At 37.4% G+C, this 20,101-nt stretch overlaps 1 protein-coding gene across 3 annotated transcripts in view; it reads right to left on the bottom strand.

Moving 5' to 3' along the window:
* Positions 1 to 8,357: 8,357 nt before the first annotated feature.
* POF1B (POF1B actin binding protein) overlaps positions 8,358 to 20,101 on the bottom strand; it is a gene marked incomplete at its 3' end in the record, with an annotated part of 84,644 nt that continues 72,900 nt past the window's right edge. For 2 of the 3 annotated variants that reach the window (XM_079764299.1, XM_079764300.1), the window contains 2 exons: positions 13,202 to 13,316; positions 8,358 to 10,298 (listed from right to left, as the gene is read on the bottom strand). In XM_079764299.1, coding sequence (XP_079620425.1) covers positions 10,293 to 10,298; positions 13,202 to 13,316 — 121 coding nt within the window. Of the gene's footprint in view, positions 10,299 to 13,186; positions 13,317 to 20,101 lie in introns of those variants that run through there. The other variant, XM_079764298.1, reaches the window with a different exon arrangement.

The raw sequence follows: 20,101 nt of genomic DNA, 5'->3' as shown, positions 1-20,101 counted from the left end.
TTATAGAATCCTCTCTAGCTAGTGTTTAGATTTTGTTTTCCCTGTGGCACTTAATACTGGTTTGGGTAATGGGCTGCCCCAGAGCTGGTTCTCTGATCGTTATTCCCCGCTCTGATCCCCAGGTCCCACAAAAACAACTTTCCCCTGCAGTCTCTTAGAGTGTTCCCAATTGGGTGATCCTATGTATTGGGCTTAGTCATCAAAAGCAATGATTTAAAGAGAAGAAAAAAAAAGAGCCAGAGTAAGTGTGCAAACTCCAGGGCTGCGTGCAAGCCTGTGCAGTCTTTTTCCCCTTGGGTCTAAGCAGCCGGCACACTTTTAAAATTTTTAGGCTGTCCTTTTGCACCCAGTTCAGCTATGGGTTGCTTTTTAGAGTTCCCTTCTGTTAGCAGCCCTGCGGATCCCCTTCCACAAGCGCAGATCACGCCAGCCCCAACGGCCCCAGATTTTTGTAGGCGCAGACTTCCCCAGATCCTCCAGCTCCCGTAGTGCAAGTTCCTCTCTCCTGCTGGGACCACAGACCTCACTATCCCAGGCGAAATCTGACCTTTTCGTGAGGGGGTGCAGAGCTCCTCTGAATCTGTGTGATTGCGCCACTTGGGGACCAGTGTTTTCGGTTTCGCAGCTGTTCGCTGGGTGCTGTAGTTGTAGATTCTTGGGCTTTGCAGGCTTCTGATAACATCCACTTTCCCCTTCAAGATGGCTGGTCTCCGCGTCCGAGCCTGTCGCTCTGGGAGGGAAACCAGTAGCAGTGGGGGCTGCCTGGTCAGGGGAACCCCATCCAGCAGTCCCCCACAGTCTCCTGGAGTATAGCTGTCCCTCAACTCACCAACAAACAGTCCCCATGCGACCACACACTCTCCCTTCTCTCACTCACACTCTCTCTTGCAGTCTGCCTTCCCATAGGCAGCCATCTTCCTGTCTCTCCCACAATATACATTTTAAAGGAAAACTATTAAATCAAGTATTTGGGAAAGATTTCTGCAAATGAGCATAAATAATCTGCTATATTCAAACTAGTTATTCAGTAGAATTCATGTACCTAAATATACTGTATAGCACTGTTGCTTAAGACTGTCAGTTTGGTTAATTGTCTTTTAATGATCACTAACAAAAAAGAATATGTTAGTCATTACGTGTTAGACCAGTGCTTTTTAAAGCTTTAATATCTATATAGTTTATCTAGGTATCTTATTAAAATACTTATTCTGATTCAGTAGGTGTGAGATGGGGCCTTCAATTCTGCATTTCTAGTAAGCTCCATAAGAGTAATAAGGTGTTAAGATAAAAATCCCCAGTGTGATTCTGGTACACTTTGGCAACTTTGTTTAAACAGATAGTGATGGACATGGCATTTGAGCTGAGACTTGAGTGGTAAGAAGGGCTAGGTCATATGAATATCCTGTGGAATAGCATTCAAGGCAGAGAAATGTACAAATGCAAATAACCTGAGGTGGACCAGCTTTTGCTGGATCATGATAAGGGGGACTGATGAGAGATGAAACCTGTGAGAATTTGAAATGGAAAGCCATTGGACGGTTTTAAGGAAGGGGATATGTAACATGATTTACATTTTGAAGATCACTGTGGAAGTTGTGTAAGGACTCTTTGTAGAGGAGCCGAAGGAAGTAGAGGGCCATATAAAGAGATTATTCCAGTTATTTGTGGTTACAGTGGAGCTGGAGAAAAATGGATTTTCTTTCACTTATAAATTGGGTCTAGAAAACCTCATTCAAGATAGAACAAACGAAAATTTAGCTTATGTTACAAACAGAAAATTGTCTTAAAAATACAAATGTTACTGGCACAGGCCTGTCTTAGGACAAAACAGATTTCACCCTAACAATAAAGGTCAAAGTACCATCATAAGAAAAATAAATAACTTGGTAATTATTTTAAAAGCATTTTCCCAGAACAGTTCAGGGCCATTTTGTGGAAATGGATTTTACTGATTTCCACTTCTAAATGGCCTATACCATGATGGAGAGGAAAATATTGTTACCTGTCAATTGGTATTGTTACTCGGGTACAGCTCTTAAATTCAACTCATGCTTATATAGGACAACCACCAGTTTGAAACTTGAACTACCCTTAAAAATACATATGATAGAGCCCAGCTGGGATGGCTGTCAGTTGGGCATCATCCTGTGCACAGAAAGGTTGCTAGTTTGATGGTTCGATTCCTGGCCAGGGCACATACCTCGTTTTCGGTTTCGATCCTCGGTTCTCTCTCTCTCTCCCCCACCCCCTTCTTTTTCCTAAGCATGTCCTTGGGTGATGATTGAGGGAAAATATATGTATGATAGTGGGTGAGGATTGAGAAAAAATATATAGTATGATAGATACATGTTATATAACTTTTATTGCAGAAAATTTTCAACCATATATAAAAATAGAAGTACATAATGAACCCCTACAGTATGTAGCCACAACCCAACTTCAACAGTCATCATTTTGTGGCCAACTTTGTTGTTGTTGTTTTTTTTTAAATAAATCTTTATTACAATTGTTTCTCCTTTTTTCCCCCCATATCTCCCCATCACCCGGTTCCCTCCCCCCCCCCATTGTCCTTATCCATAGGTGTATGATTTTTGTCCAGTCTCTTCCCGTACCCCCCACACAGACACCCCTTTCCCCCTGAGAATTATCAATCCACTCCCATTCTATGCCTCTGATTCTATTATGTTCACCAGTTTATTCTGTTACTCAGATTTTTAATTCACTTGATTTTTAGGATCACTTGTTGATAGATATGTATTTGTTGTTCATAATTTTTATCTTTACTTTTTTCTTCTTTTTCCTCTTTTTAAAGAATACCTTTCAGCATTTCATATAATACTGGTTTGGTGGTGATGAACTCCTTTAGCTTTTTCTTGTCTGTGAAGCTCTTTATCTGATCTGCTCTTCAATTCTGAATGATAACTTTGCTGTGTAGAGTAGTCTTGGTTGTAGGTTCTTGCTATTCATCACTTTGAATATTTCTTGCCATTCCCGTCTGGCCTGCATAGTTTCTGTTGAGAAATCAGCTGACAGTCGTATGGGTGCTCCCTTGTAGGTAACTAACTGTTTTTCTCTTGCTGCTTGTAAGATTCTCTCTTTGTCTTTTGCCCTTGGCATTTTAATTATGATGTGTCTTGGTGTGGTCCTCTTTGGATTCTCCTCTTGTTTGGGGTTCTGTGCGCTTCCTGAACTTGTAAGTCTATTTCTTTCACCAGGTGGGGGAAGTTTTCTGTCATTATTTCTTCAAATAGGTTTTCAGTATCTTGCTCTCTCTCTTCTGGCACCACAAAAATTCGGATATTGGTACGCTTAAAGCCATCCTGGAGGCTCCTTATGCTATCCTCACACTTTTGGATTCTTCTTTCTTTCCGCCTCTCTGGTTGGGTGTTTTTTTCTTCCTCATATTCCAGATCTTTGGTTTGACTCTTCGGGTGCAGTGGTCTACTCTGTATATTCTTTATTTCAGACAGTGTATGCATAATTTCTGACTGGTCCTTTTCCATTTTTTTTTGGTATTCTCATTTAGGTCCTTGAAGGTCTCTTCAAGTTTATCAGCGGTTTTTAGAAGATTCTTGAGTAACCTTATAAATATGGTTCTGAACACTGTGTCGTCCATTAGTTTGCTTTCATCTATCTCTCCTACTTGTGACATACTTCAATGTCTCCACATTTTGGCTGCCTCCCTGTGTTGATGGAGTGGCTTTGTTTGGTCGGTGACCTATAGGGGCCGGTAGCTCAGCTTCCCCAATCACCCTAGGTGATCGCTCTTGATACTCCCCTTTGTGGGCTGAGTGGAAAGTCTTGGTGTAGTTAAAAGCCCTGATTGCTGTTGGTACACTGGGATGAATTGACCTCCGGTCCAATTGGTTGTGAGGGCCTGCTGTGTCTATAACGGAAGAATTGCTGTGCTGGAGACACAGTAGGGCTTTGGTGCTCACTGAGTCTGCCTCTTGAATGTGTCCCTTATGAGAGTGGTTGAAATCTGGTGTTGTCCACACCGACAGAAAAGTCACTCTCAATCTCCGACCGATGGCCAAGAGTCCCATAGGTGTCTGGGTCCCCCACATGTCCCCAGAAACTGGAGTTCAGAGTGGTTGGGATTGTTGGTATCACTGGCGGGAATTGATCTCCAAGCCAGTTGGCTGTGAGGATCAGCAGTGTCTCCGCTGGGAGAGCTTCTGTGCTCAGCTTGGATGGGGCGGAGTCTCAGGGTGGCGCAGACAAGCTTTGGTTTCCCGTCTGCTCTGCCCTAAGAGGGGCGGTTTCTCCGTGCCCGAATTAATGGCTGCGCGCCTCTGAGAGAAAGCAGCTTTCGAGCCTCTCCCACTGCCTAACAGACCAGTTTCTCCCCAGCTGAGGCTGGATTTCAGTGCAGACCGGAGGTTTTGTTTTTCTCCCGAACGAGAAATCCAGTCACTGGGAGGGCTGTGCTCAGCTTGGATGGGGCGGAGTCTCAGAATGGCGCAGACAAACTTGGTTTCCGTCCGCCCCACCCTAAGAGGGTCGGTTTCTCCGTGCCCTAATCAATGTCTGCGCGCCTCTGAGAAAAGGCAGCTTTCAAGCCTCGCCCGCTGCCAAACAGACCAATTTCTCCCCGACCGCAGCTGGATTTCAGTGCAGACCGGAGGTTTTGTTTTTCTCCCAAACGAAAAAGCTAGCCATGCAGCGTCTGCTGCCCTCCCTCTCCGCGCGCTGCGAGCAAGCCTGCTGCGTATTCAGCTGCCCGCCCTTTCCGCGCTCATGGATCTCCACACCTCCACAGCTCCTGAGGCTCAGCGTCCCCCTCTCTTTTTTTCTCTAGTTGTAGGTTTTCCACTCTGCCAGCTTTCTGGTGGTTCTGGACGGTGTGCACTCTGTTTTCCAGTTGTAGTTTAAAAATTGTTGTGGTAGGCAACAGTTAGGTGTTTACCTTATGCCGCCATCTTGGTTTCTCTTGTGGCCAACTTTGTTTCGTTTATATTCTTCCTCACTCCTCCCTGTACCCATCTACCTGACTGATTTATTATGAAGCCCCCTAATCTCACTGGTTTAATTTGAAGTAAATCCCAGACATTTTTTGAAAGAATATATAGTAAAATTCTTAAATATGCCTATTTACAGAAAAAAGAAGACTCATCTCACATAAAGTCAGAGGAACAAAATAATCCTCTTGTTCAGATATTTTGTTCAGATATCTTTGTTCAGATATGTTGGTGAGAATAAAAAAAAATCTGACCTAATTCTATCCAATAGGTTTTTTGGCTCTTAATAGGGATTCTTTTGGAGAAAATACAGAATTAAATCAGTGCTCTAGAATATCATTGGATTAGAGAATATTTCCAATTTTGTTCAGCTCCATTCTGTTCTTTCAAAATAATTAGCTTGTAAATTTGATACTGGTTTAAGAAGGCCTCTTAGAACTTTGGATCCTACATAAGAACTGGCTAGTATTATTGGCAGTTTAGAGACTCTGGAAAAGAAATTGTGACACTTTTAGGGTCAAGACTGTAGCACTAGATAATCCTATTGAAAAATATTTTCACCTGCTTTGTTCTAGTTGCTTAGTCTTTCTCTTTGAACATTACCCAGATAACTATTTCAAAGAGAGTTCTGCTTTATTTTAAATTTTGGACCAATTGGCAATATTTAAACTATCCCATTTTACCCATATGTAAGTCTCAATCACCACCTCTCTGACCCCAAAACCCTGTCATCCTAGGTCCAATAACAACTACTCATAACATGGCTGGCTCATCAGACTCCTTTAGGGAACTACCTCATAAAGCCTATATATTCTCCTATTTTAAGAAATTGGTCTTGCCCTAGCCAGTTTGGCTCAGTGGATAGAGCGTCGGCCTGTGGACTGAAGGGTCCCAGGTTCGATTCCGGCCAAGGGCACATGCCTGGGTTGCGGGCTCAATCCCCAATAGGGGGTATGCAGGAGGCAGCCGATCAGTGATTCTCTCTCACCATTGATGTTTCTATCTCTCTATCCCTCTCCCTTCCTCTCTAAATTCAATAAAAATATATTTTAAAAAAAGAAATTGGTCTGACTTATTATATCTTGGCACACATGAGCTAGGAACATCCAACACTGATTGTGTTAGCAAACCAGATATTGAATCACAGCATTATATTGCAAAAGCTATTTCTTAACATAGAGGATCTCTAGAACATAAAATTTAATAACAAAAAATCCTATTTAATAAAAGAGTAATTTGCAATTTGACTGTACCTCCGCTACACCCACAAGCCATGTCCACCAGCCAATCAGGAGTGAGTATGTAAATTAACCCAACTAAGATGGCTGTGGCCATGGAGTGAGCAGGAGGGTTGGGTTTCCCCAGCAATGTAAGAAGCCAAGCTTCCCCACATACTCTGGCGGGCCCTGGACTCCACTCAAGGCTACAAAGTTTCTATTATAGATAATAAATAAATCCCAACAAAAATGGCCATGGCCACGGAGCGAGCAGGAGGCTTGGGTTTCCCCAGCGATGGAGGAAGCAAGCTTTCCACCTGCCCTGGCCTTTGCTCAAGGCTACAAAATTTCAATTATAGAAGATAAATAAATCCCAACAAAAATGGCTGTGGCCAAGGAGTGAACAGGAGGCTTGGGTTTCCCCGGCAATGGAGGAAGCCAAGCTTCCTGCAAGGCCTCCACTTAAGGCTACAAAGTTTCAATTATAGAAGATAAATAAATCCCAGATACCAGGGCCTCCGCTTGGGATTTCCGGGAGGTGTGGCCGACCTGCAAACCACCAAAGGCCCCTCACCCAGGCTGCCCCATGCCCCAAGGGAACCCCCACCCAGATCCAGGACACCCTTCAGGGCAAACCAGCTGGCCCCCACCTGTGCACCAGGCCTCTATCCTAATAAAAGAGTAATATGCAAATTGACCATTGCTCCAATACCCAAGATGGCTGCCCCCATGTAGTCAGAGATGGCTGCCCCCATGTGGACACAAGATGGCTGCCACAAGATGGCCAGCAGGGGATGGCAGTTGGGAGGGACCAGGCCTGCAAGGGAGGGAAGTTGGGGGTGATCAAGCCTGCAGGGGAGGGCAGTTAGGGGTGACCAGGCCAGCAGAGGAGAGAAGTTGGGGGCGACCGGGCCTGCAGGGAAGGGCAGTTGGGGGGGGGGACCCAGGCCTGCATGGGAGAGCAGTTGGGGGGGGACCAGGCCTTCAGGGGAGGGCAGTTATGGGTGACTAGGCTTGCAGGGGAGGGCAGTTAGGGGCAAACAGGCTGGCAGGGGAGCAGTTAGGCATCAATCAGGCTGGCAGGGGAGTGGTTAGGTGGTGATCAGGCTGGCAGGCAGAAACAGTTAGGGGCAATCAGGAAGGCAGGCAGGTGAGCAGTTGGGAGCCAGCAGTCCTGGATTGTGAGAGGGATGTCTGACTGCTTGTTTAGGCCCGATCCTCCCGGAATTGGGCCTAAACGGGCAGTCAGACATCCCTTGAGGGGTCCCAGATTGGAGAGGGTGCAGGCTGAGCTGAGGGACACACACTCCTGAGCACGAATTTTGTGCACCAGGCCTCTAGTTATTTTAATGTAATGGGTTGGGAAACCAAACCAAAGACCCTGCTCTTAACATCTCATCTACAAGAGACCAATCCAAGAAAGTTACCAAGACTGCCTGGCTATCATATAATTATTTCATTTAGCAATTCTAGTGTTCCTTTGTAGACTCAAAAGATGAATGTCTTATTTTGACACTAAATATTAAAGATTTTATTAAAATATAGAATTATTTATTATATTATTTAATTTAAAACTTAAGTTAAATATCCTGGTATCAGTATGAAATACTTTATATTTTTATTAAACAGAAAGTACTATAAAAATCCAATAAATTTAATAATGGTGTGTGATGGTAGAAAGATACCTTGTAGAGAAGTTTTCTTACTTGCAAAAGAATTATGTCTACACATCTTTGTAGATTACAATAATGAGAAAGAAGTGAGAATGGCTTTTTGTTTAGGTAATCCAAATTGGGGGGTAAGATGAAAATTTTTAAACTTTATTTTTATCCTTTTGTACTGTTTGTGTTAAGAAAGGTATTAGAGTAAAGAATACTATTACAGGGATGGGAAGAATACTTTATGGAATCATATATGCAATAAGTGAGTTATGAAAATTAGAATACTAGGTTTGTAAGACTAGGCTTTTAAATCAGAAACCTGCAACAATCAGAGGTCCAAGTATGTTGAATTGTTGTCACTAATAGTTCACATCAGGCCTTTTTTTTTTTCAGTTAGAGGGGTACTTTTAGTTCTAACATAAATATTCACATGATAGCAACTTCCTGACAAAAATGTATAGCTAAGCTAAAAACCTATCCTGCATGTTTCTTACTAGAACTTCTACAAAGACCATACAGATATTTCAAATATTTTATTTAGACACTTAAATAACTTGTCTTGCATTTCTTGCAGTCTCCATTTTATTTGACATCTAAAGTGAAACATACTCGAATAGAAATTAGATAATAGGCATTTCTCACCTAGCATTTTTTTTTTGCAAGTTTCAGAGAGAAGCTGTGTGAAACTTGTGAGGGAAAAGAAATCACTACTTTTTTATTGATTTTAGTCACAAATTGGAAAAGAAATACATACATTTAAATTTATTAAGTGCAATAAGTACCTTGTTATGACAACTCCATTCAATCACTATGCTTAGATCAAGTAAGCCAATGACATACTGACTTCTTAACTGCCTGGAGTTATGGATTGTTATTTGGGAAAAATTACAGTTCTAATTTTCAAACAGTTATGGTGGCAGTTTTCTATTAGGCTACTAAAAACTTCCATTTATATCATATGTAATAGCTAGATACCATGGCATAATTTTCTTACAGTTACATATATGAGTAGTTAACAGAAGGGAAACTGCCCTGTTGTTCCCAAACCAAGGGGGAAAATGTAAGGACTATATAGCTCATGAAAAATATTAACATTTTCTATCACAAAATATTGATAAAATTGGAATTGTGACAATCCATTTTATAGAGCTTGACCTTTTAGTCAAAGGATTAAGATAACAAAATAAGGCTTTTAGCTTGGTATCAAAACCTATTTGAAAGTTATGAGTATTAAAAGCATCTTTCTTATTATGGTTTGATTTAGTGTAGTGCCTCATCTGTTCCTATCTTAACATAGTATAATGAATAATTATCAAAGTATAATTATAAAGCATGACAAGTTCTATATAGATATTTGCAGAGATATTTCAGTGCAAAACCTTATTCAAATGTAACCCAAACATATTTGTTGCCTTAATCTATATTTTGTCAAAGGCAAAAATTTTAATTTTTGCTAATTCTTAACTTTAAGCCGAGGGCTTGAAATTAAGAAATTTCATTCCTATCTACTGATATACTTAGAAAATACTTTTGTTCACTTTGTAAGGTCATTAGAACCTAATTAATCAACCAACTTCTAAGTTCAGTAATTACTATAAAAGCTCTTTATCCCAATTTAGATGCAGATATCAATAATTTGTTGTTTCTTTTTTTATTTCTTAAGCCTTTATGCAATATTTCAATGTCACATTATATATTCTCCTATAAAAATGTCTACGTTCTTTCTACCCACTACTACAATATATTGTTATATGTTTTCAAGGAAGTGGGTGAGCTCATTTTGGGGATGATATGCTTTGAAAGAACAGATTTTCCACGCCATTGATATGTACTTAGAACCATAATAGTACAGTGTGCAAATTAGTGGATTTATTTATTTAAAAAATATTATCCCACTTCCCTATTTAATGAAGCTAACCATCACCCTTGATTTAGTTATGTCTCTAAGAGGTATAAATAGCATGTAATGAAGCAGCTGCTTTAGTCATAAGATTCAATGTGAGAAAAACAAATATATACTATATAGACCATGCACTAAACTTTTTAAAAAAAATCAATAGTCTTTTGCCTGTTTTTTGGTAATAAACAGTATCAATCCTTGTAGCTGAATTGCATATCTAATATCAGAGAAAGTCTTCTAGTGGAATAACTTGTAAAATCTCTATCCCAACAAATTAATTCAGTACCTAGGAAGCATTCTATTGAAAAATAGTGAATTATGTTCTATAATTACTGCTATGGAAGTTTAAATAAATGATACATTGCTATATTAATACAAGAATGTGGATTCAGGCCTCATAAATGGTTGGAGAAACTCATCTTCAGGACTAATTCATTCCATTCGATTCACTGGATTGTGCCATGGTTCAAAATTTTGATTGGCCTTTTGTTATGGAAAAATTAAAGTACTGATGCAAACCCCCCAAAAAACTTCTTCTGAGTTGGAGAGTCATTCATGGCTAGAAAGTAAAAAAAAAAAAGTTAGTTTACAACTGGCTAATAATTAATTTTAGACATTGTCATGGTATGAACACAGTTTTGAAAAATGATTTAAATTGATAAGATATAAAACCAAAGGAAATGCACTATGTTTTTGTGGTGCTCTTTTATATGTATATTTAATGATACAGTGGTTTGTCTGACTTTAGTATAGGTATATATTTCAAATTACTTTAAGCATTAGAGAGGGAGGATTCAGTAGAGTTCTTCCTTGGTGTCATATTTAGAGGTTAAATATATCCAAATGTATCTAACTGTTAAATATAGATTTTGAACTATCAATATCTAGTCCTTTAAGATGTCAAGTTTGGTATTTATTGCTACACATTTTTTTTTAAAAGAGAAACATCGATCAGCTGCCTCCTGCACACCCCCCACTGGGAATGTGCCCGCAACCAAGGTACATGCCCTTGACCGGAATCGAACCTGGGACCCTTGAGTCCACAGGCCGATGCTCTATCCACTGAGCCAAACCGGTTTCGGCTGCTACACATTTTTAATAGTGACAGTAGTAATGACTATCATTCTGTATACCCTTTATTTGATAGATCTTCACATTGATGTAACCCCTGGGGCACATATAGTTAGTAGCAGCAATTGCTTTTCAGTCTTAAGTTTCAACATCAAATAATCCTCAGTGACAAATTTTAAATCCTATACTGACTTTCCCTTGCTGCTCATGTGGTTCTTGGGCTATCCGGTACCCTTTATTAATTAACAAGTAGTAATTAGTAACTCTCAACTAATTAATGACCTAAGAAACACAATATATGTCAAAGCTCAAATTATTTTTATTTTTGGGTTACTGAATGTTGATTGTTTTATTGATGATAGACAACCATTTATACAAGATTGATGGCTTAATTGTAGTTAGAAAAGGGCTTCAAAGCTAAACAATTTTGAAATTCTTTTTTAAATCAAATAGTTGAGTTTGTTCAATCAAAAGGTAATTTTTAAAAGGAGTTATTTAATAGATGCTTAATTTTACTAACTCTACACCTGCAGTTATTTATTAACTATACAAATATAGTATTTTATGAACTATAAATCTGCCTCTAAACTGCCAATAACTATAAAATTTTAAATTTTCTTCAAGACGTTCTGCAAATGATTGACATTTATATATTTATCTCTTTATCTATTGTACTTTGTGGCATATTTAAGCATTTTAAGACTTTTATTGAAGTATCATAAACATGTAGAAAAAAGTACACATATAAGTGTACAACTAAATGAATTTTCCCAAACTGAGCACATGCAGTCATCACCCAGATAAAAAAACAGCATGCTATTAGTACCATAGTAGTCTTCCTTATGCTCACTTTCAATAAGTACCCATCCTCAAGGATAAACACTGCCTGAGTTTAATAACCAGAGGTTAGTGTTATCGGCTTTTAGTACCTAAGCAATTTTTAACAAAGCAAAGGCTGTCATTTTCAGATACTGTATTGTTTCCAAGCTAGGCTTCTCAGCTTTTTTTTTCTGTCCATTGCACTTGAGGAATATCATACATTCCCATTACTCTCAGTGAATTATTGTTACAACCTCTTGGCAGTACTATAGGAGTATGTAATTAGAGAGAAAATAACCTCAAGGTCATTCTGTTGTGGTAGTAGGGTGTCTCAAACTCGGCACTATTAACACGTTAGGCTAGATAATTCTTTGTGGTGGGGGACTGTCCTGTACATTGTAACATCCCTAGTCTTTACCCACCAGATGCCAATAGTACTCAATCCCCAGTTGTGAAAGCAAAAAAAAAAAAAAAAAATGTTTCCAGCCCTAGACAGTGTTCTAAGTGGTTAGAGCGTTGGTCTGTGTACTGAAGAGTTCGATTCCCAGTCAAAAGCATGTACCTGGGTTGCGGGTTTGCTCCCGTCCCTGGTCTGGGCTCTCACACAATCCATTTAAAAATTATTTTAAATTTTTATTCTCCCCCTCCCTCCCCTCTTCCCTCCATCCCTCCCTTCCACTCTCTCTGAAAAGCAATGGAAAAAATATCCTCTGATAAGGATTAACAACAATAACGAAAATGTCTCCAAACAGTGCTAAACGTCCCCCAAAGGGAAAAATTTCCGCTGGTAGAGAACCACTATGCTAGAAAAATAAAATCCTTTGTTTGATGTTCATTACTTTAAAGGTCTGTATCATCTTGTCATCCTGGAGAATGTTGTAGAAGGTAGATATTAGAGTACATGACATTTAAAGTATTCTTCTTCAGTTTAACTATAACTATAGGATTTAAAGGCAGATAATCTTATAATCTAGTTAGAAAGACAGGCATAGCTTTTCTCTTTCAAAATCTTAAAAATTTAGAATCTACTGGACATAGATGATTGCAAGAATTATTAAAACATGCTTCTCCATCTTCCATTCCCCTTCATAATCATCTATAATATTTTCTACCTGCTTCAGAAACAATAAGGTTTTTGGAAATTTTTAATAGAATCATTTCAATCACTCCTAAGGTGTGCAAGGAAATAAAACACAATGTTAATTGTGTTCCTATTTGGAATAAAGTCATATCTAATGTATTACAGTTAATTATAATGCCCCATGTATGAATCATTTCAAAGTTTCTTTTTTTTTTTTTCGGGGACAGGCCCCTGTGTCTGTTTGGCTCAACACTGTCTCAGCAGTGCCTGCTCAATGACTGGGGCTCCATACGTTCTGGATCAAAGTTTCTTATCTCTTACTATATATCAGTAAGGGGAATGTGGAAAAGTATTAAGAGGAAAAAACACACAAATTCTGTAAAATTTTAGTTCATTCTGATATTTTACCAGAATTTTTTAAGGCTGTTATATATAAAGAATATACATGATTTTTAGTACTAATGGGACTAGATACACTAAAGTGAACTTACACAGGTCCATTTGTCTTCTGTTTTCTCAATCACAATTGTCTGTGTGTCACTACCTGGTGGTATATATTCATAGTCATCATACAGGAGTCCTAGGATTGGATATTGTGTCCTGTACCTACACAGAAAAAAAAAAGTTAGTTTACAAGTTGCACATGAAAATAACTTTCATTCCTATTTATTCACTCCTAATTTGATTCCCCTTATTAAATTAATTTTTCTCTGCAAGACTTTTAATGTTTTCTTTTTAAAAATCCCCTGTTAATGTACAAAGATTTACAACTATTATTTTAAAAAGAGTAAGGGGAGGTACTTCTATTTCTGGAAATAATGGACCACAGGCATCATGAGATAACAAAGAAGGGAAGCAAATGACATAAGCCCTAAAAGTGCCTGGCGATTTCCTTGATCACAGCATAGGGAAAGGGAAGCCAAACAGATTCTAGCAGTCTCACCAAGTTGAGGTAACAAAAGTTCAAGTAAAACATGCCAAAGCAGCCAGAATAATAGACAGGAGAGAGCTACATAGATGGAGAGAGGTCAGGAGACCTGTGGAGGGTTGGCCACAAGTCTTTGAGTGAGTATGGATCATTGTAAGCATGTGAAAACGTTACCCAAACTTAGGAAAGAACCACTGGAAAGGAGTAGTATGGCAATTCCTGGAACTCACATAGTAATGGGAATAGTTTGTTCCACTAATCAGAGTAGAAAAAACTAGTATGGGGAAAAACAAGCAGAGACTACATGAGATTAGCCTTAGTAGAGGGATGACATTAGTCCTAGACTATAGTTTGTTCTAATAGAGTTTAAAGGCAAGACTTGAAACTATTAAACTATTTCCAAGTAACTTAACTTTATCTCAGAATAAAACCACAAAATACTTAAAGTGATATAAAATTATTCAGAAATCCAGTATGTAAAATCACAATATATGGCATTCAATGAAAAATTAGTAAGCATGCAATGAAGCAGGACTATATGACTAATAATAAACAGAAAAATAAATTTGTAGAAACAGACCAAGAAATGGTAGAAAAAAAGAAACAAGATAGCAAGGGAATATAAAATTTATATTAAAAAAATAGAGGAAGGCATGAACAATATGAGGAGAACAATGAAGGATATAAAGATATACGCTGAACTTCTTTACATGAAAGTTACACTGTATGGGGTTAACACCATTTAGGCACTGCAGAAGAAAATACTGTTAATTTGAAGATATCAAGAAAAATTATCCAAAATAAAACATGAGAGTAAAAACACTGAAAAATATAGAATATGAGTTAGCTATGGAAGATATCAGGTTCCCTCAATGTGTGTAATTGAAGGCCTGAAGGATTGGCAGTAGACAAAAACAATTGAAGAAATAGTGAACAAATTGTTTCTAAAGTTTTTGAATACTACAAACACACAGATCCAAGAAGCTCAATGGATATCAAGGAAAAGACCAATGAAGATCAAAACAGAGAGGCACATTATTATCAAATTGTTGAAAACCAGTGATTAAGTTTCTTGCAGCCAGAGGAAAAAAAGAACATTACTCAAAGAGGAAAATAATCATAAGATAAACAGCTAACTTCTTATCAAACAGTGAAAGTCAGAAGACAGTGGAATGACATCTTTAAAATACTGATAGAAAAAATAATTATTGACTTACTATTCTAAACATAGTAAAAATAACTGAATAATAAAGACAAAATAAAGATGGTTTTTAGATATTTAAAAAAAAACCCACAAGAGAAATCTTCACCAGCATGACAAGAAATGTTTAAGGAAGTCCTTCAGGCAGAAGGAAGATTATATCAGATAGAAATTTGGAGCTAAGCAAAAGAATGACTAGTAACAGAAAAAAAAATGTGGGTAAATTTAAAACAAGATTGAATATTTTTCTTATTAATATTTCTTTAGAAATAATTGGCAATTGAAAGGACAATTGTGTTGGGAGTTTATAATATAGGTAAAGGTAAATATGTGTGTCAAAAATACCAAAAAGACCCTAGCCGGTTTGGCTCAGTGGCTGGAACATCAGCCTGTGGACTGAGGGGTCCTGGGTTTGATTCAGGTCAAGGGCATGTACCTTGGTTGCAGGCTCCTCCCCACCCCGGCCCTGGTCAGGGCTCCTGCAGGAGGCAACAAATCGATGTTTCTCTCACATCGATATTTCTCTCTGTCTTTCCCTCTCTCTAAAAATCAATGGAAAAATATCATCAGGTGAGGATTAAAAAAAAAAGATCATGAAGGGAAATGGAAGTATACTATCATAAAGTTTGTATGCTATATGTGATGAGGTATAATAATATTATTTGAAGGTGGACTGTGATGAAATAAAAAATACTTTAATCCTTTGCAATTATAAAAAAGAAGTATACCTAATAGGCTAATAAAGTAGATAAAATGCAATAATGAAAAAAAGATTAATTAATCTAAAAGGAAAAAAGAATAGAGGAAAAGTGGAACAAAGGCAATATGGGATAAATAGAAAACAAATTTCCAGATGGTAAATTTAAACTCAAACATAATAATCACATTAAGTATAAACGGTCTAAACACTCCAACCAAAAGGCAAATATTACTACTTAGGATAAAAACACAAGATCCAACTATGTGTATCTACATATTTAAAAGTCTAAGTGACCAAATGATTGGTCGCTATGATGCACACTGACCACCAGGGGGCAGATGCTCAACACAGGAGCTTGCCCCCTGGTGGTCAGTGTGCTCCCACAGTGGGAGTGCTGCTCAGCTGACCTACGGGTGCCAGTCACAGGGCTCACAGCTGGCTGGTGAGTGCCACTGCGGAGGCTTGAGCCTCTTCCAATTGGGACTGACTGGACCAGGATGAGCAGGAGTGGCAGGCAGTGTTGGACTGCCGGTTTTGGCCCAATTCCCCACAGGCCATGCCGAGGGACCTCACCGGTGCATGAATTTGTGCACTGGGCCTCTAGTTATTTATAAAAAAAACTTTAAGTGTAAACAAATTAATAGAATAAACTAAAAAGAATAAAAACATATTTATCATGCAATCTGTAATCAAAAGGAAGCTAGAGTAGTTATAATATCAGATGAAGTAGCCCTCAGACCAGGAAGCATAGAGGTTCACTTAATAATGATACAGGTGTCAATTCATCCACAAAATACTACAGTCCTTAATTTTTATTCAATAGGACATAACAATCCTAAATGTTTATGCACCACCTACTAGAAAGTCAAAATACATGCAACAAAAACTGATAGAAATTAATGGAGAAATAAACAAGTTCACCTTATGAGTCGGACATTTTGGCATGCCTTCTAAGATAATTGATATTAAAAGGAGATGGAAAGTCAGTTAAGATATATTGAACAACATAAACTGATGAAAAAATATATACCCTGAGACAGAGAAGCATCAAATAGACTGTCAAACCTCAGAGGGAAGGCAGGGGATGGGGGGTGGTAAGAGATCAACCAAAGGACTTGTATGCATGCATATAAGCATAACCAATGGACACAGACACTAAGGGGGTGAGGGCATGTGCTGGGGGGGGTGGGAGTGGCTGGGAAGAGGTCAATGGGGGAAAAAGGAGACATATATAATACTTTAAACAATAATTTAAAAAAGATATAGAAGCTATGAACAACAGAGTTAACCAATTTGAGATAAGTAAAATTTATAAAATGCTCCATTTATCATCAATAGATTATACATTCTTTTCAAGAACATGGAACATTTACCAAGAGTCTATTCTGAGCCACAAAACAAGTTTCAATAAATTTAAAATGATTATAATGAATACAAGGTATGTTCTCTGTCCATAATGAAAATAAATTTGGAATCAATAACATAAATATATCTAGAAAAGTCCCATAGATTTGGAAACTAAAGAATACAGTTCTGAATAACCCAAAAACAAATCAAAAGGGAAATTTAAAAGTATTTTGAACTGAATGCAAATAAAACTACAACTTAAAATTGGAGGATATAGCTAAAGCACTGGTTAAGTAGAAACTTGTAGCATTAAAAGCTTTATTAGAAATGGTTTAAAATCAATGCCCTATGTTTCCAGGTTAGAAACTAGAAAAGAGAAGATTAAGTGGAAAATAAACATAAGAAAGAAAACAAAGATAAGAAATCAATGAAATTTAAAATGGTAAAGCAGTAGAGGAAAACCAATTAAAACCTGGTTCTTCAAGAACATCAATAAAATTGATATAGCTCCAACCAAACCAATTATCAAAGACAGAAATAAACAATTTTCAAAAAACAAGAAAGAGAAGTCATCACCTTACATCTATTAAAATGGCTATTATCAAAAAGACAAATAGCAAGTGTTGGCAAGGATGTGGAGAAAAGGGAACTCTTGTGCACTATTTGTGGGCATGTAAACTGGTATAGCCAATGTGGAAAACAGTATAGAGGTGCCTCAAAAAATTAAAAATAGATCTACCATATGACACAGCAATTAATGTATATACATACACAAACACACAATGAAGTATTATAGAGCCATAAACATGAAGGAAATATTACCATTTATGACAGCATGGATGGACCTTGAGGACATTATGCATAGTGAAATAGGTCAGAGAAAGACAAATACCATATGATCTCACTTATACGTGGAATTTAAAAAACACACAAATAAATGAACTCACAGAACAGAGAACAGATTGGTAGTTGCCAGAGGAGGGGGCTGAAGGGTGGACTCTGAAATGGGTGAAGATGGTATAAACTTCCAGTTATAAAATAAATCAGTCCTAGGGATATGATGTATAGCATGGTGACTATAGTTAATAACACTGTATTGTATATTTGAAGTTGCTAAAAAAAGTAGATCTTAAAATTTCTTATCTTGCCCAGCCATTGTGGCTCAGTGGTTGCAAGTTGACCCAGGAACCAGAGTTCAGTGGTTTGATTCCCGGTCAGGGCACATGCCCAGGTTGCAGGCTTGATCCCCAGTAGGGGTATGCAGGAGGCAGCAGATTGATGATGTTTCTCTTTCATCGATGTTTCTATCTCTCTATCCCTCTCCTTTCTTCTCTCTCTAAAAATCAATAAAAGCCGAAAATGAGACAAGCAATAATGGTTATGGTGACAGGCAAACAAGGAGGCATGGATCAGACTGTCAGGCCTCAGAGGGAGGGTAGGGAAGGGTGGGGGTAAAGGGGAGAGATCAACCAAAGGACTTGTGTGCAAGCATATGAGCCTAACCAGCGGTTAAGGACAACAGGGGGGTGGGGGCATGTGTGGGGAGGGGTGTGGGATGGGAATGGGGGGATGAGGACAAATATGTGATACCTTAATCAATAAAGAAATTTAAAAAATAAAAAATAAATAAAATACTACTGTAAAATAAAAAAAATCAATAAAAGCATATTTAAAAAATTTCTTATCTCAAGAAAAAAATTTATAACTGTGTGATGAACGATATTAACTAGACTTAGATTTATACATTTTGTAGTATATAAAGATAATGAATCATGTTGTACACCTGAAACTAATATAATGTTTTATGTCAATCATATCTAAATGAATTTTTAAAAAGAGACATCCTTTGTCTTGAAAGCATAATAAAGGAAATTGTGACAATTTTATGCCCCCAAAGTGTGATAACTTAGATAAAATGCACAAATTCCTTGAGAGACACAAACTACAAGACAAGAATATTCAGTCTTGCCACTTCTTTTTCACATTACTGGAGGTACTAGGGCAATTAGGTAAGAAATTGAAACAAAATGCATCAAGATCGGAAATGAAAAAGTAAAATTATTTCTATTTGCAAATGGTCTGATCTTGTATATAGACATTTTAAAGAAATATAATAAAATTATTATAATTAATAAATGAGTTCAACAAGGTTAAAGAATACAAAGTCAATACACAAAAATAAATTTTAATTCTATACACTTGCAATGTACAATCTGAAAATGAAATTAAGAAAACAGTTGTATTTGCATAACATCAAAAAGAATATGGTACTTAGAAATAAATTTAACAAAATGAGTGCAAGACTTGTGCAATGAAAATTACACAATACTTTTTAAGTAAATTAAAGAGCACCTAAATGGAAAATAATCTCATACTCATGGGTCAGAAAACTTAATATTGTTACCATGGCAGTAATTCCCAAACTTTTCTATATATTCAATTAAATTCCTATAGGAATCTCAACGGAATTTTTTACAAATATTTACAGATATTTCAAACTTATCTTAAAATTCATATGGAAAAATATAAAGATCAAATATAGCTGGAGCAATCTTGAAAGAACAGTTTGAAGGCTATCATTCTTAATTTCAAAACTTAACAAAAAAGCTATAGTAATCAAGACAGTTTGGTATAGGCATGCAGACCGACAAATAGATCAATGGAGTAAAACTGATAATCTCCTTGAGAGTCTACAAATTTGCCCTTACATTTATGATCATTTGATTTGTGACAAGGGTACCAAGGCAATTCAATAGGGGAAATAATAGTATATTCTACAAATGATGCTGGGACAACTAGATCTCCCCACGCACAAGAATGAACTTGGACCCCTACTTTACACCGTATAAAAAATTAACTCAAAATAGATCATAGAACTAAATGTAGTAGATAAAACTAGAAAACTTTTAGAAGAAAATGTGGGTTTAAATCTTCATGACCTTAGATTAGGCAATGATTTCTTACATATGAAAACAAAAGCACAAGTAAGAAATGAAAAATAATAGGTAAATTGGACTTTATTAAAATAAAAACTTGTGATGAAAATAATATCAAGATTGTGAAAAGACAACTCATGGAATGAGAAATTATCATTGCAAATTATATCTCTGATAAGTTTTTTTAAAATCTAGAGTATATAAATATCTCTTGCAATTCAACAATAAGAAGCAAATAATCTAATTTTAAAATGGAGAAAGAATTTAAGTAGTCATTCT

The sequence above is a fragment of the Cnephaeus nilssonii genome (genome assembly GCF_951640355.1).
Source record: "Cnephaeus nilssonii genome assembly, chromosome: X".
Classification (NCBI taxonomy): domain Eukaryota; kingdom Metazoa; phylum Chordata; class Mammalia; order Chiroptera; family Vespertilionidae; genus Cnephaeus; species Cnephaeus nilssonii.
Note: the sequence above shows the minus strand (reverse complement) of the source record. Positions and strands in the feature narration are given on the sequence as shown.